Source organism: Cucurbita maxima, unplaced genomic scaffold, assembly GCF_002738345.1.
Source record: "Cucurbita maxima cultivar Rimu unplaced genomic scaffold, Cmax_1.0 Cma_Scf00005, whole genome shotgun sequence".
Classification (NCBI taxonomy): Eukaryota; Viridiplantae; Streptophyta; class Magnoliopsida; order Cucurbitales; family Cucurbitaceae; genus Cucurbita; species Cucurbita maxima.
Genome location: NW_019272021.1, coordinates 3,988,129 through 4,016,106, shown reverse-complemented (window position 1 = coordinate 4,016,106; position 27,978 = coordinate 3,988,129). Strand labels below are relative to the sequence as shown.

Here is a 27,978-nt window from a genome sequence, read left to right as displayed (position 1 = left end):
AATTCCAGAATTTTAAGAAAGAATAAAGGAGAGAGAGAGAGAACGAGCGAGAAATTAGCCGAGAGAGAGTTGCGAAGCTTCACACTGCTTCTTCGTTCGTCTACGGCGGTTTCTAGGGTTTTTATATCGGTTCTTCTTCCCCGTTGAAGTCTTCTTCTCTTCCAATTTCCTCTCCGTCCAACTCCTTCTCTAAACCCTAATTCCGTCTTCTGTACTCCTCCAATTCGTCTCTGAATTCGAATACTCCCAGCCAAGTTTTTACGGGACACACAATGGGCGCGCTGGAGAGATCACAGACCAACTCCAATTCGATGCAGGTCAGCTTTCTTGTACTCAGCTGAATAACTCTACTTTAGCTTATGTCTACTAAAGTTAGCGTATCCGACTTTAATTTCCTCGTTTTGGAGCTTGAGGTTGGTCTTTCAGTAACTAATTGTAGATTTTAATTATTTATTTTTTATCCGCTCTTTTGCGTCGGGGAAGAGTTTAGTTCTTTTGGACTTCCTATTTTATGTACGATTTGATGATTTAGAAATCTGTTTTCAGTGCAAAAGCTGTTTGCGTGAGGTTAGGGTGGTATTTGGGTGGGGCGAAATGTTGGCACTCCCCAAAGTTTGCATTTTGCTTAATTGTAGCTGGTTGAAAATATGTTTGCTATTTTGGGTAGTGAAGATGGAAGAGGGTTAGACATTGAGGGATGGTTATTACGTTTTGTTTCCTGTTTCTCGTGAGATTTTTTTCAGTTGGAGGCCTCTTAAAGGATATTTTTTACGTTCTAAACCGTTGGTTGCTGTTAATTTGCTCTTTTAGAACGCTACTCATTTGAGGTACTTCTTAAATTGTTATATTAGTTGAATTGACTTGCAATAGTGCGAGAAGAGTTGAAGGTAATTGGGTTATTGTGATGCCAACACTATTGATCTTAACGTTATCAATACGTTGAGAGAAATGGCACTCTTCCTTTACTCTCCCTCTTGCACTGCTCGCAACTCAACTCAGTTCTGCACTTCCTCTATATCACTTTTCTTGGCTTGAATATTGTTGTTTTTCTTCAAGTTGTTGTTTGGTTAGCGTCATATCAATTTCGTTTCCTTTTCTTTTTCTTCTTTTTTTAAAATAAGACATCAAGTTTTATATTTGATTACCCAAGATTGGGGGCCCTCACCCCCACGATATAGTGTCATATATTCAACATAATTTTTCAAAATTTGTCTATTTATTTCGAGGGGAAGACTGAGGGTGTAGGGTTTTAATTTCAATTTTCAAAAAATGAGCAAGCCAAACCTTTATGGGATTTGTCTGGAAGGTTTTTTGTTGTTTGGTTTGAAGATGATCAGGAAAAATTGGTGATGATTCAAATAACGCAAGATGTCCAAGCGATATGTGCTTGGTTTGATTCTTATAGAAGAAATATGTATATGCATGGTTGTTTTGCAAAAGTAACAAAAGATTACTACTATTGGAGAAAAATCAACTTAGTGGTCCTTGCTATAACATGGTTGGAGTGACTTTAGTGCTTTCTTAGACTCTGTCCTTTGGAGCAATGACTCCTCACTTTACTTCGATCCCATTAGTTTTCCCCAAGGATTGGTCTTTTGTGCTAGTGGTTATGGAGCCTTCAAGCTTGATTGCCATCGAAAGTTCATTTCAGACCACAATGGGAGAGAAAAAAAAAAAAAAAAAGAAGCTTAGTAGCCCTTGCTGTAACATGGTTGGAGTGATTTTACTGCTTTCTTAGACTCTTTCCTTCATGGCAATGAGTCCTCACATTACTTTGATCCCAGGATCCTTCAAGCTTGAATGTCATTGAAAGTTCACTTCAGACCATGGTTGAGAGTAGTATTAACTACTTCTGTGTCAAACAACTTTTAGCTATAAAAGGTCTTTAACGTTATTTGGAAAATTACCCAAGGCTTAACTTGTTTTACAGGTTTTGAGATGGGTTTTGACAAGGTTATAAAAAACCCCATTTTTCTTTCATGATTGTTTACTTGTTAAGCCTAGGTAATTAGTATATGAGGATAAAAAAATCCCATAAGCATGGGATTTTATTATAGCTAGGGTGCTATCAAGACGTCTTAAAAAGGTTCTCTCATTCACAATTACTTGGCAACAAACACCTTTTGTAGAGGGATTGATGCATCTCTCATGGCAAATGAACTCATTGTTGAATGGGAGAGAGAAACAAAAAGGTGTAGTCATCAAACTTGACTTGGAAAAGGCCTTCCACAAGTTCGATTGGACTTTCCTCGAAAGCATTTTTGTAGCAAAAGGCTTTGACTCAAAATGGTGGAGGTGGATAATGGCAACTTGAATGAAACATACATATCATGAGAGTATTCCAAGATTTTTTTTTCGAAACAGAGTTATTAATGGAACCTGAATGAAACATACATATGTTTGATCTCAAAGAAATTGGATGCTCGCATTGTTGGAGACTTTCGTCCCATAAGCCTCACGACCGGTCTATGTAAAATCATAGCAAGGGTATTATCAGAACGCCTTAAAAAGGTTCTCCCCTTCACAATAACTAGGCAACAAACAACTTTTGTTGAGGGTCGACAAATTCTTGATAAATCCCTCATGGCCAACGAACTCATTGATGAATGGGAAAGAAAGAAACAAAAAGGTGTTGCCATTAAACTTGACATGGAAAAGGCCTTCGACAAGGTTGATTGGACTTTCCTCAAAAATATTCTTGGGGCAAAAGGCTTTGGCCCAAAATGGCGAAGGTGGATTAAAGGATGCATCTCATCCACAAATTTCTCCATCATCATCAATGGAAGGCCGAGAGGGAAGATTTATGCCACACGGGGTCTGAGACAAGGAGATCCACTAACCCCTTTTCTCTTCATTGTGGTAATGGACTGTCTCAGTCACTTACCGAAAAAAGCAAAATACGAAGGGCAGATGAAGGGTTTTTAGATTGGTGATGAAGGCTTGAACATCAACCGCCTTCAGTTCGCAGATGACACAATCCTCTTTTCTGATTTGGTTGGTGCCTCTTCCATAAAAAACATGATTGAGAAGATAAAAACCTTCGAAAGATTCTCTGGACAAAATATCAATCTCCGAAAAACAGAGATCATGGACATCAATATTAGCACAGTGATCATTGAAGAATTTGCTAGCATATATGGTTGTAAAAAGGGAGAATGATCGAATATGAACCTAGGACTACCTCTAAAAGGAAACCACAAATCCTTTTCCTTTTGGAAGATTATTATTGAGAAAGGTTGTCAACATGGTCATCACATTATACTTCAAAAGGTGGAAGGCAACCACATTATCCAACCTCCCTACTTACTACATGCCTCTATTTGAAATGCCACAAGAAGTGGCCACGGATATAGAAAGACTATTCAGAAACTACTTGTGGAAAGATGGCGCACACCTTGTTCGTTGGAATATTATAAACCTCCCAATAGAAAAGGGAGGCCTCGGTCATCTCTCGATAATGAAGAAGAACAAAGCTCTCCTCGCCAAATGGATATGGAGATATCATCATGAAGAAAAGGCTTTATGGTGAAATCTTATGAAGGCTAAATATACTCCTACATCAAACAAAAATCACCCTCCATCTTCTACGAAAGGGCCTTGGAAGTACATAAAGAAACATCAAAATCTCATCACCAACCGAATTCGCCATAAGGTGGGGAATGGGGGAAGCACATCATTATGGACCGACCCATGGCTTGAAAACACCACGCTAGCCTTGAAGTATCCACTTTTGTATAGGCTTTCTTATAGAAAAAAAGCCACGATTAAAGAAACGTGAAATGTTGTCAACAAATTTTGGGACCTGAAACTTGGTAGGAATTTAAAGGATAATTAAGCAACGGAGTGGGCCGAATTAAGCCTTGACCTTGACCTTGACCTTGCCCCTGTGGTATTGTCAAACAAAGAAGACTCACTGACTTGGAGCTGATGAGGTCTTTTCTACAAAATCCTTGATGATGGACATGAGGGAAAAGGTAGAAGCAATAAATCCTACGCTAGCAAAGACAATATGGAAAGGACATCAACCTAAAAAGGTGAAGTTTTTCCTTTGGGAAATAGTGCATAAAGCCATCAACACGAGTGAAAATCTTCAAAAAAAGAATGCCTTACATCACTCTCTCTCCAAATTGGTGTCCATTATGCAAGAAAGAAAACGAATCACAAAGTCACTTGTTTATGCAATGCACATACACTCAGAATTTTTGGATAATGGTTCTTAATATATTTGGATGACATCTCACATTTCCTAGGGAGGTAAAGGATTTTTTGGATATGGCCTTAACTTTTACCTTTTCAAGAACACAAAAGCCCTATTATGGAAAAACTTCATCATGGCTTTCTTTTGGAATCTGTGGAAAGAAAGAAATCAGAGAATATTTGCAGAAAAGACACAGACCTACGCAATACTTTTCGACACGGTTGTTTACCAAGCTATATCTTGGTGTAAACTGTCTAATATTTTTACTTCCTATAGTTATACCTCCCTCATTGCAAATTGGGAAGGTCTTTTGTAAACACCATGGATTATACATCCCTCTTGTAAATTTCAATCTTCAATGAAATTGTCTCTTATATAATTTTTTTTTTTGAATAAATAAATAAGAACAAAACTCTTCTCGCAAAAGGGATATGGAGATATCATCCCGAAGAAAATGCCTTTTGGAGAAAACTTATAAAGGCTAAATATACTCTTAACATCATGTAAAAATTGACCCCTTCAATCTTCTGCAAAGGGGTGTCATGGAATTACATAAAGAAACATCAAAACCTCATCACCAACCAAATTTTGCCTTAGGTGGGTGATGGAGGAAACACATCATTCTGGACAGACTCATAGATTAAAACATCACGCTAACCTTGCGGTATCCACTTTTGTATAGACTCTTTCATAGAAAAAGAGCCACAGTCAAAGAAATGTGGAATGTGTCAACAAATTTTGAGACCTAAAGCTTGATAGGAACCTAAAGGATAACGAAGCTGCGGAAGATGAATTAACTCTCAACCTTGCTTATTGTCAAATGAAGCAGACTCATTGCCATGGTTTTCTAACATTTAAGTGGTCTTCTTTACAAAACCTTTGATGATGGATACAGGGGAAAAAGTATAAGTAATAATTCTACACTAGCAAAGACAACTAGCAAAGACAATATGGAGAGGAAACCACCCTAAAAAGGTAAAGTTTCTCCTTTGGAAAATAGTACATAAAGCCATTAACACAAGAAAAATCTTAAAAAAAGAATGACCTATATGACTAAATTTCCAAATTGGTGTCCATTATGTAAGAAAGGAAATGAGTCACAAAGCCACTTGTTTCATGCTCAGAATTTTGGATAAAATTTCTCAATATCTTAGGATGACATCTCACATTCCTTAGGGTGGTAAATGATTTATTGAACACGGCCTTAACATACCATCCCTTGAAGAATGCAAAAGCCCTTTTATGGAAGAACCTCATCATGACTTTCTTTTGGAACCTATAGAAAAAAAAGAAAAATAGAATATTCATGGAATCGAACATATTCTCCCCTGGATGCAGGAATAGAAACATGGATTAAATGGCCTGTCCAAGCCAAGGAACTTACTCCGAATAGTCCTGACAAATGATGATTGAGACGAGATTCGGCATTTTTAAACCACGAAACGCTCGGTTTCCATTTCGGTTGTAGGTGTAACCAACCCACTATTAGAGATATGGCAGAAAGAAATAATAGAAAAAGAGCTCCCGTATAAAGATCCCCATTAGTACGTAAACCGATTGTATGCCACCACTGATAAACACCAGAATAAGCGATATTCACTGGGCCAAGAGCACCCCCTCGAGTAAAAGCTTCGACGGCCGGTTGACCAAAATGAGGATCCCAAATTGCATGAGCAATAGGTCTTACATGTAAAGGGTCTTGTACCCATGCTTCAAAATTGCCTAGCCAAGCTACATGAAAGAGATTTCCGGAAGTCCACTGAAAAATTATTGCTAATTGCCCGAAATGCGAAGCAAAAATATTATGATAAAGACGTTCTTCAGTAATATCATCATGACTTTCGAAGTCATGCGCGGTAGCAATACCAAAGCAAATACGACGAGTAGTGGGGTCCCGAGCTAAGCCTTGGAAATCTTAGTGCCAGAACGCCTTTCAAATCCTCCTAGCCATTATCCGACTGCAATAATTCTTGCTAAGAAGAACGCCCATGTTGTGGCGTTCCATCAAACATATTCTACATAGACTTGGGCAACATTTTTCGACAATGTTGTTTACCAAACTATATCTTGATGTAAATTGTCTAATATTTTTACTTTCTAGGGTTATATCTCTCTCATTGTAAATTGGAAAGGTTTCTTGTAAGCATCAGGGATATTACATCCCTTTCGAAAATTTCAATTATCAATGAAATTGTCTCTTCTAAAAAAAAAAATGAATTTTTGAGTATGCAAATTTGAGATCTCCATTTAAATGGGAAAATTTATTAAAATTTCTGATTGAACAAATATTTAAAACAATATCACATTGTAAGTACAATTACGCATGAAAACAATATCTCATAAAACATTAAAGCTTTTAAATATCACAATTCACAAATTGGAACACACACACATATACATTTGGGTGGGAAACAGGGAACGGGGTAGGTGTTCCTCTCCTCAAAGTTGTATCGGGAAAATTGACCTTCCTAGTTGCTATGAAGTTATGGACTTACTTTCACGAGGAATTGAACTTAATATTATGGAACATAGCAGAAACAAAGCTTCCTAGTTGCTATGGATTTATGGATTTCCTAGTTGCTTTATATTATTTTGAGCATTAGTCTCTTTTCATTATATTAATGAAAAATTATCGTTTCTTGTTAAAGAGAGAAAAAAACATCCCTCACTCACCCTCTCTTGTCCTCTTCTTTTCTCTCCTCTCCTTTTCCTCCCCTTCAGGCTTTCGACTATCGCCACTTAGTTTCACTATCTTCTTCTCTTCTCCACCTCACTCTCACTGCCACCTACCACTGCTGCCACACCTGGGGCGTCCCTTTGAAATTGTTGTTCGTCTCGCACACCATGCCTTTTACTTTCTTAGTTTCTCATTGGTGTCACCTCATCACTATGCATCCCCTTGTTCTCATTTCCTCACTTCACACCCTCTCACTCTCTCACTCTCTCACTCTGTCTGTTTGGTAAAATGTGAAAGCACAAGCCCTCTATAAACCAAAAACTACTTGGAAACAAAACTGATTGTTTCAATTTTTAACCGAATTGAGGAAAACATCGGTTCCTTGATTTATGACACTAAAGGATCATGGTGTATGTTCGGTCATCAATCTTGGCAAAAAATGGGCAAAACCAGACCACACACCCCTGTTGTCACGATCTCTTTTCCTCTTTTCCATTTCTTTTTTTTTTTTTAAATAATGTTGTTCCGTATCTGAAAAAGTTTAGTTTCATAAATTTTCCAATATTTGTGATCGCAATATAGCATAATTTATACGTTACACTATATTATTATTGTGTGATAGCCTTCGTTTGGAATAGTGTGATTGTCTTTGTTTGGATTTTATTATATAATTTGAGTTCAAAGGATTCTTTTGTTCATAGTGTATGTTAAATCATCAATCAATCCAAATCAATCCAAAAGCTTAAGCTGATTTATTATGGTAAATTTAATTATATCAATACTTCAGCACTCTATTCACTTGAGTTTTGAAATTTATAGAAGATCCAACAAGTGGAAATCAATATTAATTGGGGAAGAAATGTTTTATAGGGGTTCGAACACAAGAACCTCCCACTCTGGTGCCATGTTAAATTACTAATCAACACAAACTTTTGATAAATTTAATTTTATCAATACTTCAATAGTGTACAAAATTTGGCTTCTTGGCTTCTTGGTGGAGTTCAACTCACAAAGACTATTAGAAATTGGAAGGCCTTCTTGTAGTAGACCTTGTATGCTTTTGTGACTTTTATACAATCCTCGCAGTTTCTTTTAAGAAAAATTAGGGGTGTATAATTCAATTTGAAATGCTTGATGTGGACCTTTGGTGCATATTTTCTAATGGTGAGCATGAGTTGCGTTTGCTTGTTCCTTTTAATATCATTGAGGTCTTATCGCCTAGGATGTCTTGCATCGGGTTGAAATTCTACAAAACCTATGATCAACATGTAATTAAAATAGTTTTAAATTTTGAAAACATTTTTTTCAGCGTGTTAAAGTTTACCGATTGAATGATGATGGCAAGTGGGATGACCAAGGAACAGGCCACGTCACTGTTGACTATATGGAGGTTTGTCTGACTTCTTGATCTGATTGACGTTTCTGAAACAATGAAGGGATCTATCCATACTGCTGCACTGCCTTCTCTTATAAAATTTGTAATCATCAGAGAATCATAAAAAATCTTTCAGTTGGCATTTTTGTCTTAACTTATATGTTATTATCATAGAGATCAGAGGAGTTGGGGTTGTTTGTCATTGACGAGGAAGACAATGAGACTTTACTTCTGCATCGTATCAGCTCAGATGATATATATCGGAAGCAAGAAGGTACTACTAATTTATTCTCTGACACTTGATTCACTTCGATCATGGTTTGGAGGTTGTGACCTATTGTCCCCCTTCCCCTGTTAGGAGTATGAAAAAAGAAGGAAAAGAAAAATTAGAAGCAGACCAGTATCATGAGTTCAAGGGGTAGAGTTAAATATGGAATACACAATTTAATAAATGTTTGAATTGCAGATACTATTATTTCATGGAGAGATCCAGAATATTCAACAGAGCTAGCACTCAGTTTTCAAGAGGCTACAGGATGCTCTTTCATTTGGTAACGGCTAACTTTATGATTTTATTTCTTTATATTTCTTCTCTTTGCATTAAGTTCAGGTCTAATACACTCCTTATACAGGGATAGTATATGCAGCGTACAAAGGAATCTTCATTTTAGTAATCTTAGCAGTAAGTTTGTATAATCTTCCTAGCCTTTAATTCTTGTAACTACTCTTTTAGTTCATCTGCACGCTATAAAATCACCCCATTTTAGTTGTTGAAGCATGTATTTTCAATTGAATGACTCATAGGTTGATCTAGTTAATTGTCCATCTGATGAATGAGTTTTACTTGATGGATATGGCTAGTTTATTTTATTTTCATTATCGTGAGTTTATATCCCTTGAACACTTTCCTTTTCATTGTATCGATTACCCCATTTTAGTTGTTGAAGCATGTATTTTCAATTGAATGACTCATAGGTTGATCTAGTTAATTGTCCATCTGATGAATGAGTTTTACTTGATGGATATGGCTAGTTTATTTTATTTTCATTATCGTGAGTTTATATCCCTTGAACACTTTCCTTTTCATTGTATCGATTAGAAGTTGTTTCTTGCTCCAAAAAAAAAAAAATAATAATAATAATAAAAAAAAAAAATAAATAAAAAAAAAGGGAAAATTGCTTGTTGGACATGGTTGGATATTACAAAATGTTGTTCGCATTATGTCATTCTCTTTGTATCAGAATTACTATCTTCCAGGCCTTGAGATTTTTAATGCTCCCACCAAGTTTCAAAGGAATGGAATAACCATGATCAAACTGGTCTTTTGAACTTAGAATATTTTTTTGGGGGTTCTTCAACTTTTGTCTATATGATGTCTATCAAGATGCTCTCTTACCCTACTCTCTCCTCCAACCCCACTCCCAATGGCTCCAAAACCTTGCTCCCGTAGCGGTCTATAAACCCACCATTACAACATCTTGGAGTTGCTTTAAAAGAACAATTTCCATTGATCTTGAAACTCTCATCATTGCTTTTGATGAACATTACAAAGGAAGGGTGCCAAGATAAAAGGAGACTAGTCGATTCTCTTCCCTTAATGTCTGTCACGTACAATGTTTTCAAGGCAACCCTAGGCCCATGGCAAGAGGTGAGGTGATTGGGAGTTTTTGTGCCTTAAGGCAGCTAAGGTGAGCGCCTTCAACCAGGCCAGGCATTTTCCCTATGAGGACTTTGGTCCCATGGTTACTTTAGTATGAACCTATTTTTCTCTTATTCCAGAATCAAAGATAATGAAGACGAAGAAAAACAAGAGGAAAGTCGAAGAACTTGTCTGCGTGTTAGCTTCAGCCGTTTCATATGTACCCCCCCTTTTAACATTTCCATGAAGTACTAGTGTAGAGCTAGTTTGTGTAGTACTCACATGCATGCTTGGTAGTAAAACTCAAACTGCAAGACAACATTACTAATTCTAATTCTTAGTGGTTACTGCTGTGTTTATTTAAAATAGTTTTTGTTAATTTCTTTCAATAAATGTATTATGTAATCTTTTATTTAACTAGTATTTTTTTACCACATATTTAAATGTTTATATCTTATATATTGTTCCAATACTTCATTTATATGCATTCTTATTTAAGTTGGTTAGTAAATGGTTTTACCAATACATTATACATATAATCTTTTTTTTTCTTTCTTTAAATCATTTTATGAAGTGCGTCTCGGTTCACTCCAATGATGCCGTTTTGTTGCCTCTTACTTCGACACGATTAAAAAACTTGTCACCATAAGTGATGGACCTTGCGCTTTGAAGACACTGTTCATTGTAGAACTTTCTTCTCTATCTCAATTCCTCCTTCAAAACCTTGTTTGATAAACCTTGCCCAACCTGGTACAAGTTCATCAAGAAGCAAAGAGTAAGAAGACTAGATCATTTGGGCAAAAAATTTGGTCTAGCTTTCATGAACAGCTAGCTCTTCCCCTCCTTGATAGATTTTTATATCACCCTTATTGGATAGTGTCACATCGGATCATTTTTCTATCACCTTGAATTGGGGAGATATTAGATGGGCTTCACCTTTCTATTTCAACAATGCGTCGCTCTTTTAGAAACCTTTCCCTACTCTGTTGGAGTATTGATGGAATCAACATGCCATATGTGGATGGGTTAGGATACGAGCTCATATTCAATTTTAAAGACTTCAAACAAGATGTAAAGGAGTGGACCAAATCTTCCCTAAGAAATGCTAAAGAAAATAGAAAGCTATTGATGCCTTAGAAAATTTGAGGGCCGGATTCAATTGACTGAATATAAGAGAGAAGCTTCTAGAATTGGCAGCTTTTAGAACTGATTCCAGTGGGAGCAAAAATTCAAGATCCAATGGTTGAAGGAAGGAGGTGAGGACACAAGTTCTTCTATTGTGTTAGTCTGTTTCTCAAATCCTTTTGAATGATGAGCACAGTCTCTTTAGCTGTGGAGAACTTGAGGCGGAGTTCATAGATAGCTCTGTCCTTGGAAGTCACATTCACCTAGAAAGCGATTTACAATGCTGTTCACTCATTTGGAAACAAGAAAACACCTGAGCTTTATGGTTACTCAACTGATTTGCTAGCATGCTCGCTGCTGGGACACCCATTCAAACAAGAGACGATGCTGCTGCTTCTACATCACCAAACCTTTTTTGAATACACTGGAGAGGGAAAAAAATTAACTATTCGAGTAACAAACCATATCCTCCGAAAACTATACAGATCTAGTCCTCTTTAATGCTTGTTAATGGTTTGTTCATAGCATTTTTGTAAGTATAGTATATCCATTTTGATTGATCAGTGGAGAAGATTTTCTTATCCAGCTTTGGTGGTTTGGAGCAACCTTTCCGTCCTGTTGCAAAATTTAATTTGAAGATGAATTTATGGTTTCTTCTTCTTAAAAAAAAAACTCAGATATTTTTGTGTTCATGGGTTGAAAATTATGACCTACTCCTTATCGAGGGAATTATATTTTCAACGAATGTTTTTTCACTTAGCATAGGCAGTTGAAGCTAAGTGAACCTATCGATATCGAACAAATATAAACTGCACCAGTCTGTATGTACCATTGGCATTAAACTTGAATATTTTTTGTTTCTCTGCTTCTTACTTTTTTATTTTTGCAATTATATGCTTAATGCTGTATTGTTTGTCGGGAAATAATGTACAAAATATGTTTTTTTTTCTTCTAACCATACTTATTTGTCGGTATGTGCAGATGAGGCATTTCATAGTGTGAATAGTGAGCTAAGGGAGCTTCCTGCCGTTGAGCTATCTACACTTCCGCTAATACTTAAGGTGTTGACAGATGTTTCTATTGTCTTTCTTTCTCTCCCACTTCTCTTCTTTTATTGGAGTGCATGCTTCGCTGTGGAGGGTCAGATAGTGACAGAGTTGAAGTTAAACATTAGGGTTCGGATCGCTAAATGACTATTTGATGGTTAAATTGTTTTCCTTTTCCTGTTTCTGAAGGATACGTGTTTCTAGTGGTGTTGTCTCTGGGTGGTGGTGGTTATTGTTGTTTTTAAAAATTCTATTAATATTTTAAAATTTAGTAATGATATTAATAATAATTTATTATTTTCATTCATATTTTTGAAATCTTATCTAAGTTTTAAAAAATAGAAACATATAGACTAGAAGGTCCTGAACAACCAATTATTTAAATACAGAAAATATGTACTATTTATTTATCCTTAGTGATTTATGTATAATACTTGATAGCCTTGGTTACATTTCTCTCTATATTTTTGCTATACAGTATTGGAGCATAGCTTTATACTCCCTAAAGTGGCATATTATGAACGATTTTTGACTTGTTTGTTTAGTTCTGTCTATTCTGTTGTCAGAAGTTATAATGTTCATTCCAAATCCAAACCTTGCTGTATTGGATGCATCTATCTTTTTGTTTTTTGTTCCTTTCATTTTTTATGTTCCCATTAATTGTATGCTACATGTGTATATGCATATAAATGTATTCCGTACGCCCCATTGGGATTTTAAATATATATTATTTTGAACCAGAACAAACGCTCTCATTGGGATTCCCGAGTATTGTAATAAAAAAGAACCATATAGTTGTATTGACATTTTATAGTTCAATACTAATCTGTACAATCCTTTAGTTTAACTTATCAATATGTGTTTTGTAGACTGTGGTTGAGAGTGGAATTGCAGATCAAATGAGGTTGACGGAACTTTTATTGAATGATGTAAGAGCTTGAACTTTATGGATTTGGTACTTTTTGCAGTTAGTTCATGCCAATTTTGAAGAGCAGCATATTGTTAGTAATCTAGCTACCTGGTTTTAAGTGTGGTGTTCGGTAATTCTGAAAGATCTTTTTAGTTTCTCTATAATTCTTAATGGATTGGGTGGAAGTCTGTAGTTTTGGTTTCCTTCTCTCTGGAGTTCTTGCTTTTAAAATGTTTTGCAACTATTCTCCTATTTGTTCTTCCGGTTACAGAGCTTTTGCTTCTAAATGAAATTCTGGCGATGTTTATCATAAACATTTTTACATACCTGCAACTGTTGTTGAGACCTAGTCTTAGTCATTGTTCACAACCTTTTTATGTCAACGAGTCGCATTTCTTGGATGCCTATTATTTATTTATTTATGATAGGCTTGTGACTGTTAACTATCTGGGGTTTTGATCCTTCTATGGGTTTATAGTTCTGGAAATGAAACCTTTGACCCTTACTGTCAATAATTTTTTTCCTGTGATGTCACCTTCCGCTGAGATTCTTGCTTAAGGAATCAATACATGATGTGTGTAAATAGAATTTCTTATACTTGTTGGCTCTTTTGTTTGGTCTATGATTTTTTTCCTGGGTTTCAAGTTACTAGATTAGTTTCTAATAGTATTATGAAATTTGTCTAATTGAAACTTATTGTCATAATGCAGCAGGATTTTTTCAGAAAGCTGACAAACCTTTTCCGAGTATGTGAAGATTTGGAAAATATTGATGGTCTTCACATGATATTTAAAATATTTAGAGGAATTGGTTAGTATGAGTTTTACTTCACTGTGTTATCATGGGCTCATGATGCAGGAACTGATAAAAGTTATTTTGTTTTCTTCCAACCTCTCAGTTTTGCTCAACAGTCAGCAAATCTTTGAGAAAATATTCAGTGATGAGCTGATCATGGATATTATTGGTTCACTTGAGTGTAAGTTTTTCTATTGGTTAAACATAATCTTGAATGAATGCACCGTTCAAGTTATTCTACTGTAGTCTACAATGTATTTGGATGGTGCTGTTACTGTCACGGTTTTGGATGCTGCTTTAAAATTAACTACCATTCTGTATTCAATGGTTTTGTATGCTTCCTGATCTACCTGCCATTTCCTTTTTTTTATTTTGTTATGTCTCATCTTAAAAGGCCTCTAGAAGCATACTTCCATAAAATCCTGACCTTTCCTTTCATATTCGAGCCTCTTAGGGATTCAAACAGCCACCAATCGACATGCCTATGACGGCAAATTTTGTGATAAAAAAAGGCTAAGCAATCTTCTCATCATTGTCTAGCAAGGGAGCAATGTAAGAAGATGTGATCCAGGGATTCATCATTTCCTTTGAATTGTTTCTTGTGCATTTAAGCTTCTATGAGCCATAGACCATGAGAAAAATTTCAACTTTCTTGAATTTTTGAAATCCCAAATTTACTTTGTCAACGTGCTTTTAAATAGTTGTCTTGAGGTTGCCAAATTAAAAACTAGGGACTTGGTGGAAAAAGCTCCCAAAGAGTTCAAGGACCAGCTAATATTATCCTCTCGTTCACCCAAATGAAAGCCTTCCAGCTTCTCTTCGAGTTCAATCCAGGCCTGGAGTTCTATATCAAATATCCCTCTTCTGATCCCCAGATCCCAGGTCTCCTGAATTCCATCCCTACATTTGGCCAATGTAGCTTCCTCTTTTAGGGAGAGATTAGAAATATCCGGGAAGGCAGCTTGAAGAGAGGATTTCTCAGCCATATGTCTTTCCGAAAACCAATCCTTGGCACATTTCGAGCTTTGAATCTTGTGAATCTCTCGTCAGGGGACTGGGGAGCAAATTTGGCAATGTGAAACGAAGGTCTGTTCTTGGAGCGACTTTTAGGTTGTGAAGCCGGCAACCGAGAGGTTCTTCCCCATAAATGCTAGCCTTCACCTGTTTCAGTGGAGAGCCTTCAGCACCACTTAATAAGAATACTAGCTGAATTTCTATACTTAAGTGAGCCAATACCCAATCCTCCTTGACAGAGGGGGAGGGCACTGATTTTCCACTCACAAGATGACTTCTAACTTTAAAATCACCCCCATTCCAAAAGAAATCTCTAATAAACTTTTCCATGCTATTAATGCCACCCACAAATGTTTTAAGAAGGGAAAAGAAGTAAAGAAGCAAACCATTGAGAACCAAATTTATTAGAGATAAACGCTTCCCTTTCAAAAGCATAGAGTTCTCCCCCTTAGCAAATTTACCCTTGAAGTTTCCAAAAAGAGAGAGAACGGTGCTTACCTCCAAGGGGGAATCCAGGTAATTTATAGAGAGAGACTCAGCTTTATGACCTAATCCATTTGTCTACGCAGCCATCTCCTGGTCATCAATACTAATCTCAATCAGTGAGGTTCTGGAGACATTTAGGCTAAAGACCCAAATAACAGAGGAAAAGGGACCTCACTCTCCACCAATTCTTCCAGGATATTCTTCCCCCAGACAAAAAAAATAATTGTCATCAACATATTGCGAAGGATAAATAACCACATTCTAACTCCCCACTGTCTAGCCTCTCAAGATTCTTCTCTTCGAGCAAATGTGGATCAATGGACTGAAAGCATCACCCTTCAAAGTGAAAAGGAGGTATCTCCATGTCTCAATCCCTTTCTAGCTAAGATTTTACCATGAGGTTTTCTGTTTATAATGATTGAATAACTAACTGGGGGCAGACAGCCCCAATTCCAGCTTCTGCATCTACTGCCAACGCCTTTTTTTAGCTAAAATAACATTGAGGAAGAACCAATCAACCTTATTGTAGGCTTTTCAACAATCGAGTTTCAGCAAATACTCCTTTTTCTTAGCTTTACAGTCGCCCACCAACTCCAAAGCTATAAGAATCGCGTTGAGCATTTGCTTCCCTTCCACAAATGTGACTTGAGTATTCACAATGATGGTCAAGGCTTTATTCATTTTTATAACACTGCAGCTACTCAACCATTTATATCTTATTTCTCTTTGGTTCTATTCATGCCAAACCACCTTGAGTACAGGAAGAGGCTCACACCACAACCTCCATCGAGATTAACTCCTTCTAACGTAAAGCTCTCATCAGTATGTCAATCTTGAAAGTGCCCTTAATAGCTCGAAGGTTAGGTGACCTCATTTCGAGCAAATATCTGTCCTCCATTTGGCCGATCTTGTATTTTTTCTCTTTCTGCAATTGGTTCCGTCACAGAGAGAGAGGCTTGGGATGCTTCCTGAATAACATTAATCCCAAGTAGTTCATAGGAAGAAAATCAACCTTGCGTGCTACAATCTCACAATTGATTTTTTTCTTTGTTGGTGTTGTTACCAGTCGGCATAGAGGTGGAGAGCCTAATCTTTAATCTTGAAGCCACCTCACAGATTTTTTCCAAATTCAGAAGATTGGTATGTTTTTTCTTCATCCACCACTGAAAAAGCGGGCTTTCACCTACAAATAGGAATGTTGAAGTCCGCCTCTTTAGCACACAACCCTAAACTTTTATTCCAATCTCTTTTCCTCAGTTCAAAGAAGACGCTTATACTTTCCTTCAAACCCAACTCCTCTCCCTCTTAGCTTCACTAAGATTTCCATCTTCTTGAGATTTAGTGTACAGAAGAATCTTAAATTTTTTTCATTATGATCCTTCCTTCCTTTCAACTCTCCCAGCCTGTCGTAGAGGCTGGGAGATTTTGAAGGATGTTGTAACCACATTCTCGAACTTAAAACAAGGAACCACTTAACTATCCCATAGCAGAGGATGCTAAGGCAAACAGTTGGCATTAATTCCATGGCTTAAACACCATAATTGCCTAACTTGTCTAACAACCCTTTATGAAATTGGAGTATCAGTATGCAGTTTTCATTAATTTTGCTTGTCCAATCAGAGATCACTGAAAACATTATGGACGATTCTGTATATTAGCCTTTTTTATATCTGTATTAGCCATGGTTTTAGTTATTGATCTGTTGCTTTTGTGTGCAATTTGGGAAATTTGGTTCTCTAGTTTGAGGCTGCTTGCCCACAAAATATTGCTTTAATTGCCATGTATGGTAATTTGCAGACTTCCCTGTGTATACTTTGTTGCTGTATCAAACAGTGAAGTCCATGCAATTTTTGAAGGAGAAATAATTGATCTTTGTTATTACATATTTTATAGGTTCTTTGTTATTTACTAATATCTGATTTTTCTGATGTGTAATACAGACGATCCTGAAGTTCCACATCCCCAGAAATTTCGTAATTTTTTAAAAGAGCATGTTGTATTTAAGGAGGTGAATCTTTGATACCTGCATATTATCTTTCTTATGATGGGGAACATTGGGAGGAGGGGTGCATGGAACCATTTTGCTTGAATATTTGAATTTAGTTTCTTGGACTTACCTTCATCTATCTGCAATCTAATCTTGTAGGCTATTCCCATTAAGAACCCCCTTGTTCTGTCAAAAATACATCAGACATATAGAGTTGGCTATTTAAAGGTACGTAATTGAGTGCTGAACTTTATCCCTGCCTGCCTCTTTTGTCAATGAATCATTACTCATATATTTCAGGACGTTGTTTTGGCACGAATGATGGATGACTCCATGGTTGCTAGTTTGAATTCGATTATTCATGCCAACAATGCAACGGTAAGATTTAGAATGCTGACTGAACTTATTAGACTTTTATACTGTCGTTCTTTGAAAGTGGTTTTCTCTTGCAGGTTGTTACTTCATTGAAGGACGACAGTACCTTTATTCAGGAATTGTTTGCTAGGTTGAGATCCCCCTCCACATCTGATGATTCCAAAAAAGACTTGGTGAGTATTGGTTATATATACATATACGTATATATGAATGTCTATCGTTCTGTGATTGCATGTCCCCATTTTGCATTGATGTTTCAATGGACATTCTGGCATGCAGTTGAAATATGTTATTCAGAATTTTTGTATTGAATTTGGTTTTTGTTTCCTTCCTCTAAAGAATGTTTTTGGTATTTCATTCCTGCATCAGGTTTATTTTCTGCATGAGTTTTGTTGCTTAAGCAAAAGCCTCCAAATGGTACACCAGCTTCGGTTGTTCAGGTAAATAACTATTAATTTTAACCTTACAAAGTTATACGTTACCTGCTGGTTTCATTTGAATAGACTTAAGTAGAGATGTATAGATGGATGAAACCTGCTTTGGCCCAAATGGGCCCGTCACAGCCATTCCCCATCCATTTGATTCCATTTCGATCATGATTGATTTTAAAATTCCAGTCTTGGTAGTTTTTATTATTATTGTCTTAGAATTCCAATTTCTACAGGGACCTAATGAATGAAGGTATCTTTGACATCATTACTGATGTATTACAGAGTCAAGATAAGAAGTTTGTCTTAACTGGGTGAGTACAACGACATAATTTAACCTTCCTGTTTGTCTGCATTTAATTCTTAATCTGCAATAGGTTTTCTCGTTCTCCTAGTAAAATATTGATTTGTGATTGCAGGACAGATATCCTCATTCTTTTCTTGAATCAGGATCCAAATCTTTTGCGTACTCATGTTGTTCGACAGGAAGGATTTCCACTCTTTGGACTACTGGTATGCACGATCAAGTCTCTCTCTCTCTCTCCCTCTCCCTCTCTCACTTTAGTGTGTGAACAAAATCTCAAAGAACCCAAAATATGAGAGCAATCTTAATCACAAATTTAGTTCCTGACTAGCCAAAGAAGAAAAGGGTAAGATTAGTTGTCAAAGATATTTATCTAGAGTACCATTCCTTGTTTTAGCTCTGAAAAATAAGATTCTGTACCAAGAACTTTATTTTCGTGTCTTTTCTGCTCTTGAAGTTCTTAATCAATTGGTTATCAAGGATAAGAGTTTTCTGCTTCATTGTAAATCTTGATTTCGTCAACATAATCTTTTAGTCAAGTTTACACTATCCAAAGATTGTGTGAGTAAGCAAGGATGGCGATATCTCCATTGATCAAAGAGTTATTGTTGTCAGGAAGCACTCTTTTCTTCCTTTTTTTTTTTGATAAGAAACGATGGTTATGTTAGAAAAGCCAAAAAATGTCATAAACATCCTAGGGGCGGATAGAGAAAACCCTTCCCAACAATCTAAACAAGGAAGGCCTTTTGATCGTTTATGATTAGAAGACTAATTGGAAAAGAATTTAGGATAGTTTGAAACAGTAGGTTCCACAGTATTAAAAAAAGAATCAAAAGTTAAATACTTATCGTAAAAACACCATTTGGTTTCTCTCTCCAAATGTGCCCGAGAAGAGCTCTAGCTGCACAACACCAAATGGCCACTCTGAGATTCCATCCACCTAAAGCTACAGTCATCTTCAAAAGCATTCTTAAAATCCGATGTTCTAATAAGAAGCTAATCTGGTCGAACTGAAGGCAAGTTATGAATGAGAAGGTTTCTTTTTCTTCTTCTTCTTCTTCTTCGTCTTTTTTTTAAGTTGTTCTCAGTCTTCTAGAAGGAAAACAGGTGAAGAGACTCAATTATGTTTTGATATGCATAACAAACTTCGACTTCTATGGTATTACTATAATCTCCAGGAAAGAGTAACGATAATCGTCTTTGTGGAATTGTGATTGTGGGTAATAGGAAGTGCATCATGCATGCTTATGGTAGAATTGTTGTTCTTCGAGCCATTTGTAATTGGCTTCTTTGAGTCCTTCGATGCCCAGTTTCAATTAATTAATGCTTGTCACGTGCTGAAAAAGTTACTGGGACCTCCATTTTTCCTTTTAGATACTATAACAACTTATGTATTGCAGGTTAAAGGTATGGTAACAGATTTTGGGGACAACATGCACTGCCAGTTTCTTGAAATTCTTCGTAATCTATTGGATACTTATGCATTGTCTGGAGTCCAGGTATCTTTTTAACATTTTTTTTCCCAATAATATGCTTTCTAATGTTATTTTAATGCAAGCATAGTTGAGTCTATTTAGAAATTCCTGTGATGTTTGTTGCTGCTTTATGAAATCTTGCCTTTTGAACTTCTTCAGTTTTTTCTTCCTTTTAATATATAACAGATATATTATGCTTGCATTTTGTTTTGCAACACATTTGAGTTTATTTACGCAGGTGTAACATTTTGATTGCTGCTTTCTATTTTCTTATATTTCTGCTGAAATCTTGGAAAAACTTGTCAGTAAAACTTTCATGTAAGATGTGATTGTTTTTTCTTGTCTCTTTTTTCTTTTCTTTTCTTTTCTTTACTCTTCCTTTTCCAATTGCGTCCATTGCTTTCTCTGTTTATTTTGTCATGAAATATGCTACTGTTTTTTATTTGCAGAGAGATACAGTTATTGAGATTTTCTATGAGAAGCATTTGGGCCAATTAATAGATATTATAACAGCATCATGTCCTACAGAAAGTTTTAAATCAGCCAAGAAAATTGAAGGCGCTGTTGAAGGACTGGGAGATAAGAATGGCGTGAAGCCTGAGATTCTGTCAAACATATGCGAATTACTTTGCTTTTGTGTTCTCCAACACCCATATAGAATAAAGTAATCTTTGTGCCCTACTCGTCTACAAGTACTGAAATTGAATTCCCTCTACCATCTATTTATATATACTTTAATGACCACATGGCTTATTTTCTTATTCTTTTATTGCAGGTCTAATTTTCTCCTAAATAATATGATAGACAAAGTGGTGTTATTGACACAACGGAGGGAAAAATATTTGGTTGTTGCTGCAGTTCGATTTGTTCGTACTGTTCTTTCACGCCATGTAAGTGTGAATTTGTAATTATGAAACAAATGATGTTGCCTAAAGATTGACCTTAAAATTGCCAACCATAGAATTTTGTGAATGTATCCCATAACCAATCTAACCCCATGCCACTATAATTCTAGTGACCGTGGAGGAAGCACAGGTAGTCAATGGCCATCAGTGCCAATTTAGATATGGTCTTTCCATAGACGATAGATGAATGAAAAATGTTTATCATATATATTCTATTATGCCGCCTTGCTGGGTGGAAATCCCCCAAATTTTCTAGTCCTTATAAGCATCCCCTTGCATTTCTAGTAATTCTATAGTTCTTTTAGCATTGTTCTTTCCTTTTTTCTTAATCGCTGACCTCTCTTCCAATGAGCGGTTCATTTCTATTTACTGTGGTACTATCTACCTAAATCTTTTACTTCGTTAATTTACAGGATGAGCACCTGATAAATTATTTTGTCAAGAACAGCACTCTCAAGCCTATCATAGATGCTTTTGTTGCTAACGGAAATCGCTATAATCTACTTAATTCTGTTGTTTTAGACCTTCTCGAGTTTATAAGGACGGTAAATACCTTTCCATCATCTCTCTCTCCTTCCTTTCTTTCTTTCTGGAACTCAGGTGTCTTTTGTTTTTGCCTGTATGTCATGCAGGAAAACTTGAAGTTGTTGATTAGATATATAATTGATTCCTTCTGGAATCAGTTGTCCCAATTTGAAAACTTGCCTTCCATTCAAGCTTTAAAAGTTAAATATGAACAGGTAAACTATTGTCCTTCTTGATTGATTCCATCTCTTTAATTTATTTCAAATTCTATTCCCCCCCATCTGATGCGTGTGTAGTTGCAGTGCCTTGAAAATTATGAAATGAAAGGCACTTTGGAGACGTCTGATCCTCGAAAAAGAAATGATGAGCGTGCTCTAGAGAAAGAAGAGGAAGACTATTTCAATGAAGACAGGTATACAATTTTGTTCTCACATGGCAAGTACTTGCTATAAAGTACAGCATTTCCTGTCTGGAATTTTTTCTTGTCATTAACTTAACTCATTTCAGCGATGAAGTTGATACTGCATCTGCTGCTCCCAAACAGAATGTACAGTCGCAACCTGCTTTAAGTAATGGCGGTACTACAAATTACCCACTCGTAAGGTATTTTCATGCTATCCCATTTTGTAAAAAACATATTTAAGTGACACTTCTTTCGTAGGCCCTCTTGCAACAAGCACAAATTAAGGGCTTCTTGAGCACTTTAAGTGGCCTTTTAATAAAGTCACTTAGAAAAATACTTTCATGTGACTTCTCACCCTTCTGAAAGACGTCTCAAAACTCACTTTGAAGTATTCTTAAGACATCTTAAACTTTTGAAAAATACTTTGAACTAGTAAAAAGACCTTTCAACCCTTCAAAAACCATCCCATAAACATCTTAGAGAATCTCACCTCATGGATCTAACAAAGGCTATATTCAAGACTTATTGCACCTTCTATCTTTTCAGTCTTAGGTCAGGTGGTCTAGTTGATTATGATGATGATGAGGATGATGAAGACTACAGACCCCCACAGAGGGATCAACCCGACTCTTCAGATGAAGACAACGAAATGATGGAATCCCTTGGGCAGAAGCGGAAGTTGGCTCCTCAAGAGGAACCTCAGATGATCAAGAAGCAACTACTGAGCAAGAAGTACAAGCCAAAAGATGGTGTATTAGCTTCCTTGTGTAGCACACTGAGTCAGGCCATCTTACCTGGTAAGAAGACAACAAACGCTACTCAAACTAGTCCGTGTACGCCATATGAGAACAAAAGCTCAGGTGAAGCAAATCATGAGACAGGTCCTGCTATTTCTAGCAGCTCTTCTGATAGTAGTAGCAGCAATTCTGATGAGGAAAACCGCAGAGAAAAAGAATCTACAGCTTCTAGAAGTTACCCCAACAGTAGTATCTTACATATTACTTCAGAAAACCGACAGTTAGGTGGTGATGACCATCCATTGATACCGCCAAAATCCTCGCCCGAAATGACTGTAAATGGATCTTTAAGTTAGTATTAGCACCAATCTTCTATCTGGTGCCTGCCAAATTTTTATGATCTTTCATGGATGTGCTTGGTGGTGGGAAATACTTTACTCTGTGAGATTACACGAAAAGAGATCAATGCACTCACTGAACGAAAGTGAATCAACAGAATCGGATCATAGTTGGTTTTGGGGATTTCGATTTAAGCCGAAGACGAGGACATCTTACTGTATAGTGCGACTGAGCGGGGAAGATACCTTCTACTCTCTCAAGTTTTACCTCCAGCATTTTTACTTTCTGTAAAACATTTGGCCGTATTAATTTTGCTGGTTAGCATTGTCACCTTCTCCTCTCTGTCTCAACTTACTCTCCCTCCCTCGGGGGATTACAGCCTCGTATAATTAAGTTCGAACCAGACTTTGAAATGTTATAGAAGAGGGCATAAAATTTTGCCCTATATATTCGTCTTTGGTTTAGTTTAGGCGACAGTGTTCTGAAAGGTAGAGATGAATATACATAGTGTCGATCAGAGTCGAAATTTTAAAGATTTTTTAGTCCAAATTTTAAAGTTGTAGAGATGAATCTCATTTATCACAAGTGTAAATTAAATTTTAGTGAGTTCACCTGCTAGTTTTGTTTGTGAAGTTATCATGTTAAAGTTGAGCAAATGTTTGTTGTTGCACTAGCCGCTTCTCTCTTGATCTACTTCTTGATGACTCTTCATTTCTGGTAGAATTTTATTTGTAAACGAACATCTACAAGATCTTCATTATTTCTATCCTTCAAGATTTTAAATTTGTATAGAATTTGGCTCATCTAAGCATTACTCGATGGTTAAGATATGTTTTAAGATTTGGCCAATCTAAGCATTACTCGATGGTTAAGATATGTTTTTAGTTAGGACGCACGGGACAAAAGTTGGATCATATGGTTAAGACATCCTACCCAGAGGGTTTCGAGATAGGTCGAGAGCTTTTAATTAAAAAGAAAAAAGACGAATATGTTCATAATACGTTATATATGAGAAAAAAATGGTCAATTTGAAGAGTTCGTTGTTAATGACTAGCGACATACATTAATGTTTTGTTGTTCACTATTATAGAAATGTGATTTTTATCTCACCCGTTCGTGGAGAGAAGGATAAAAAAAATTAAATTAAATAAATGTAATTTATGGAAGAAAAATAAAAAGAAGTGAATAAAAGCATTATTCTATTATAGAGATAAACATCAATACCAATTAATATATTACAAATCTAATATGATTTTAAAATAAATTTTGGATAAATTATTTCGCTTCCATTATTCTATTGGGCCACCAAAGTCTTTCATTTTTCGTTTTCCAATTCGAAGCCCATTTACAAGTCTTCTTCTCCCGCCATTGGGAAAAATGAAACTTCGCCCTTTCGCCTGATCGACGTTTGAAGAACCGCAGCTGATTTAGATTACAGTGTTAGATTATCGCGCAGATTCCTTCTGATTTTCAGCTGAACGGCTGCTAAAACCCTAGGGTTTTGTGTTTGAAATCTTCTGCAAGATGAGTACCATGAAAGTTTTGCCGGGAATGGTTATGTTTGGCTTTGATTCTTCTGTGTTGATTAGTTTAAGTCATTGGAAAATGTTGTAATTATGGAAATTGTTGTGTTGCAGTAACGACATTCTTTATCCGAAGGAGGACAGAGATGGGAAAACTCTTCTCTATGCGTGCGCAACTGTGATCACCAGGCACCTTTTCTTTCTTTTGTTTTCATATTTCTATTCTAATGCTATGAACATTTTAGGTTTATTAGTTTGGATTTCATGTCTGATGTATAATAGTTACACTTACAACTTACGAAACCCTACGTTATGGTTTTCTTTCTGTAGTTGAAATCCAATATCAATTTGTTTCTGAATGTGAAATGTCTTGCTTTATAGTAATTTTGACCTAGGTTAAGGATGTTTGAACCTGATTCATGATTATGCCCTCGAATGCTAGAAGTTGCCCCTTTAGTTCGTCTCCTTGTCAAAGATTTCCTTATAGCGTCATATTGTCTCTGTTTTTAGCTTAATCTTCCCCGAACTTTGTGTTAGGACTACACAGGATAGAGAAGAGGCATTGACTAGAGGTTATGTGAGGTTACTATATATGACTATTTATGAACCCTTTCCAAATTCCAAATTATGCTGCCATAAGATGTTGTGCTGTCCAACTGACGAATGGACGAATAGAGATCAGTTTCTTGAGACCTAAGTATATATCTAATTTTGACGGGAGTTTGTACATAGATTTCTCCTTTTCCTTCGATTTCCAAGGGCTTTGTTGTCGGTGAGATACACCTTCATGAAATTTTCAGATTTAGAAATTTAAAACCGTTCCTTATTTGAAGACAAATGAAAAGATGCATCCGAGTCCAAAATTCAAGATTCAGTCGGGCTATCCACAGTAAGGGTTAGAGCATCTTCAATATTTTCTGCTAAATATACACCATCATTATCATTTCTAGATTTGTGATGTTGCTTCTTCTCTAGTTTTGTACAATCGGTTCGAAACTGCTCATTTTTTCAAAAATCCCAACACGTGATGTTTGGTCTATTTGAAGAATTTTTTTGGTTTGATTTTGATTTAGAAAACGTTATATTTCTAGATTTGGTCTTCTCTAGTTTTGTACAATCGGTTCGAAACTTCCGTGTTTGTTTGGGCCCTTCGAGTTACTTCTTCCCATTATAACTAACACTAAGAGAATTGTTCAATGAATCCTCAATCTCTCGTTTGCGATTACTTTCATTGAGAACTAAATCTTGGATTTCATCAAACTTCGATTTCTCAGATCCTTGGGGACTGATGATTGCAGTAACAACAATATCCCAAGACTCGGACAAAGATGATATCAAAATCAATGTTTTAATTTCATTTTTAAAATTAATTTCCATCGAATTCAGTTGACTTGCAATCATATCGAATTCATTTATATGATCCACAAAAGATCCACCGCATCAAATACGCCTTTTTCATAGCCGATGATTTTTCGTACATATTTGACAATGTCTTCAATAGATCCAACGTTGTATTCTCCTTGATAATGTTGAAAATTACGTTTCTGGAAAGTATCCATAGAATCAACCCTAGAGTTTTTCAACCCTTGAGCTTCCACTGCTCCATGGTCATGGTATCCGACTTCACCTCAGACAAGAATTCGTGAAGATCTTGCTGTTACATACTATCTTCAATATGCATCTTCTATAAATCGAAATAGGATCTATCATACTTCTCCATTCCAATATTTTAGCTTTCCATCTTCACAGATCAGGGTGAATATCTCTTAGCATTGATACCAATTATTGGGACCGCACATGAACCTACACACTCAATCTAGATAAAGAACACGAAGAACAGAACAAGGAGAAATATAGGCAAGAGGTTATATTGATAATGAAGAATACATAAATTATTAGGATAATTTCTTCAAACCATCACTTACAAGAATTTATATAGTTAAGTTTATTATGCATAGCTTACTATATATATAATCATTCATTCACTGTATATAACCCTCTACTATGCATAGCCATTTATTTAATATGCATAGCCATTTACTAGACATTTACTCTATATAGCCATTTAGTAAACTACAAGTAAATCAGGGTCCAAAAATGTAAACCCTTTGTTCTTGGCTACTTTTGTTGTTCATTTTCATATAAATAAATTTCAGGAAGGGAAGATTTAAGAAGGTTGTAGTTTACTAGTTATCATCTGTTAATGAAAGCTAATAGACCCAACAGAGAATATATTGGTAGATAAATGCTTGAAACAGGCACATGTTTCATTTAATCTAACACAGGGAATTTAACCTTTCGCGGGATAGCTAATTCAGCCTTTATAAATTATTAGGACAATATAGATTACTTATTTAATTCTGAAGGTTAAAAGTTTGATCTATTTTTCATTGTTATTAGAGTATTATCATTGAATTGTCCAAGTTAATCTTCACGAGGTGCCTTTGATTCCCCTGTTCTTCTTTACCAACTGAATTACATTTCTTCTGTACTTCTACTCGGTGTATGTTTTCTAAATGGACCATTGTCGAATCTTCCTTTCTGTTTATGTATGACCAAATGTATTTTATGTTTACCTACTGGAAGATAGATCCGGTTTTGTATTCTGAGATTGATATCCTCCCCTCTTTCCTCCTGATTTTATTTACGGATCCTCTCCTGTGAGATCCTACATCGGGTTGGGGAGGAGAACTAAAAACCTTTTATAAGGGTGGAAACCTCTCCCTAGTAGATATGTTTTAAAACTTTGAGGGGAAGCCTGAAAGGAAAAGCCCAAATTGCAGACGCGTTTTAAAACATTGAGAGGAAGCTCAAAAGTGATAGCTCAAAGAGGATAATATTTGCTAACCATGGACTTGAGCTATTACAAATGGTATCAGAGCCAGACAGTGGGCAATGTGTCAACGAGTAGGCTCAGCCAGACACCTTATAATAACTGTTATTTTCTTTCTTAAAAAAAATCTGTTTACAGGAAGTTGCTGATAATAACTGTGTATAGGAATGAGATCCATCATGCTGTAGGGGAACGCACTCAAGTTCTGCAAGATGATGCTGCAGATCCAACTCTCCCTCGCACTAAAGCTGTCCGATGTGCTCAATGTAACCATGGAGAAGCCGTTTTCTTCCAGGTTATTATTATTATTTTGGATCGACTTCCCTTTTTGCTTCCAAGCTTTGTTTTGCAAGGCTTGAGCTTTCTTTCTCTCTTCTCTCCATTACCAGCGTTGAGAGATTCTTTTCAACTCCTATAATTTGTTAGCTGGTTCCGTTATACATTCTCCATCATCTTCATCATCTTAATACGGCTGCAAATTGACAAGGTTTTCTTGAATTTAATCCTACTAACCATCATCTGATTGCGTTCACTGTCTGCAGGCCACTGCCAGAGGGGAGGAAGGTATGACATTGTTCTTCGTTTGCTGCAATCCAAATTGTGGCCACAGATAGGAGAGATTAACATTACCGAAATGCAATCCAAGTTTTATTAGCATGTCTGTGTGTCACCAAGTGTTTTAACCATCTTATGCTTAAAGACGTAATTTTTTGCATGGGGTTACAATTCTACTGATTGTGTATGTGGGTTGATAAGGACCTACACAAAGATGGACCTGGGACAATTCTAATTTACTAATATCGTGAAAATAAGGTCGAAATGTTAGAAAAATGATCTCAAGATTCACTATATTTTGTTCCATATACTTTCAAATATCTA

General features: G+C 36.2%; 1 protein-coding gene and 2 long non-coding RNA genes across 4 annotated transcripts; all 3 read left to right on the top strand.

Moving 5' to 3' along the window:
- Window positions 1-9: 9 nt before the first annotated feature.
- Window positions 10-23,375, top strand: LOC111479339 (serine/threonine-protein phosphatase 4 regulatory subunit 3A-like). Of its 2 annotated transcripts, none has more exons than XM_023123937.1 (24): window positions 10-317; window positions 8,185-8,265; window positions 8,425-8,524; window positions 8,717-8,801; window positions 8,883-8,932; window positions 11,996-12,075; window positions 12,930-12,989; window positions 13,684-13,780; window positions 13,869-13,946; window positions 17,206-17,273; window positions 17,412-17,480; window positions 17,553-17,630; window positions 17,705-17,800; window positions 17,997-18,067; window positions 18,292-18,369; window positions 18,475-18,568; window positions 19,760-19,858; window positions 20,284-20,498; window positions 20,610-20,724; window positions 21,153-21,284; window positions 21,372-21,479; window positions 21,567-21,676; window positions 21,772-21,867; window positions 22,214-23,375. In XM_023123937.1, exons 1-24 carry the CDS (start codon window positions 273-275, stop codon window positions 22,758-22,760), a joined length of 2,652 nt encoding a protein of 883 aa, XP_022979705.1. In that variant the 5' UTR covers window positions 10-272; the 3' UTR covers window positions 22,761-23,375. The 2 variants fall into 2 exon arrangements, with proteins under 2 accessions (XP_022979705.1, XP_022979704.1); XM_023123936.1 differs by having other exon boundaries at window positions 13,681-13,780.
- Window positions 13,966-17,185, top strand: LOC111479535. The gene is made up of 3 exons (XR_002717658.1): window positions 13,966-15,929; window positions 16,022-16,124; window positions 16,332-17,185. It is a non-coding gene; the product is annotated as an uncharacterized LOC111479535 (long non-coding RNA).
- Window positions 23,376-24,037: 662 nt separating the features above from the next.
- LOC111479530 lies at window positions 24,038-27,786 on the top strand. Its single transcript, XR_002717652.1, has 4 exons — window positions 24,038-24,297; window positions 24,381-24,444; window positions 27,265-27,394; window positions 27,642-27,786. It is a non-coding gene; the product is annotated as an uncharacterized LOC111479530 (long non-coding RNA).
- Window positions 27,787-27,978: the final 192 nt, after the last annotated feature.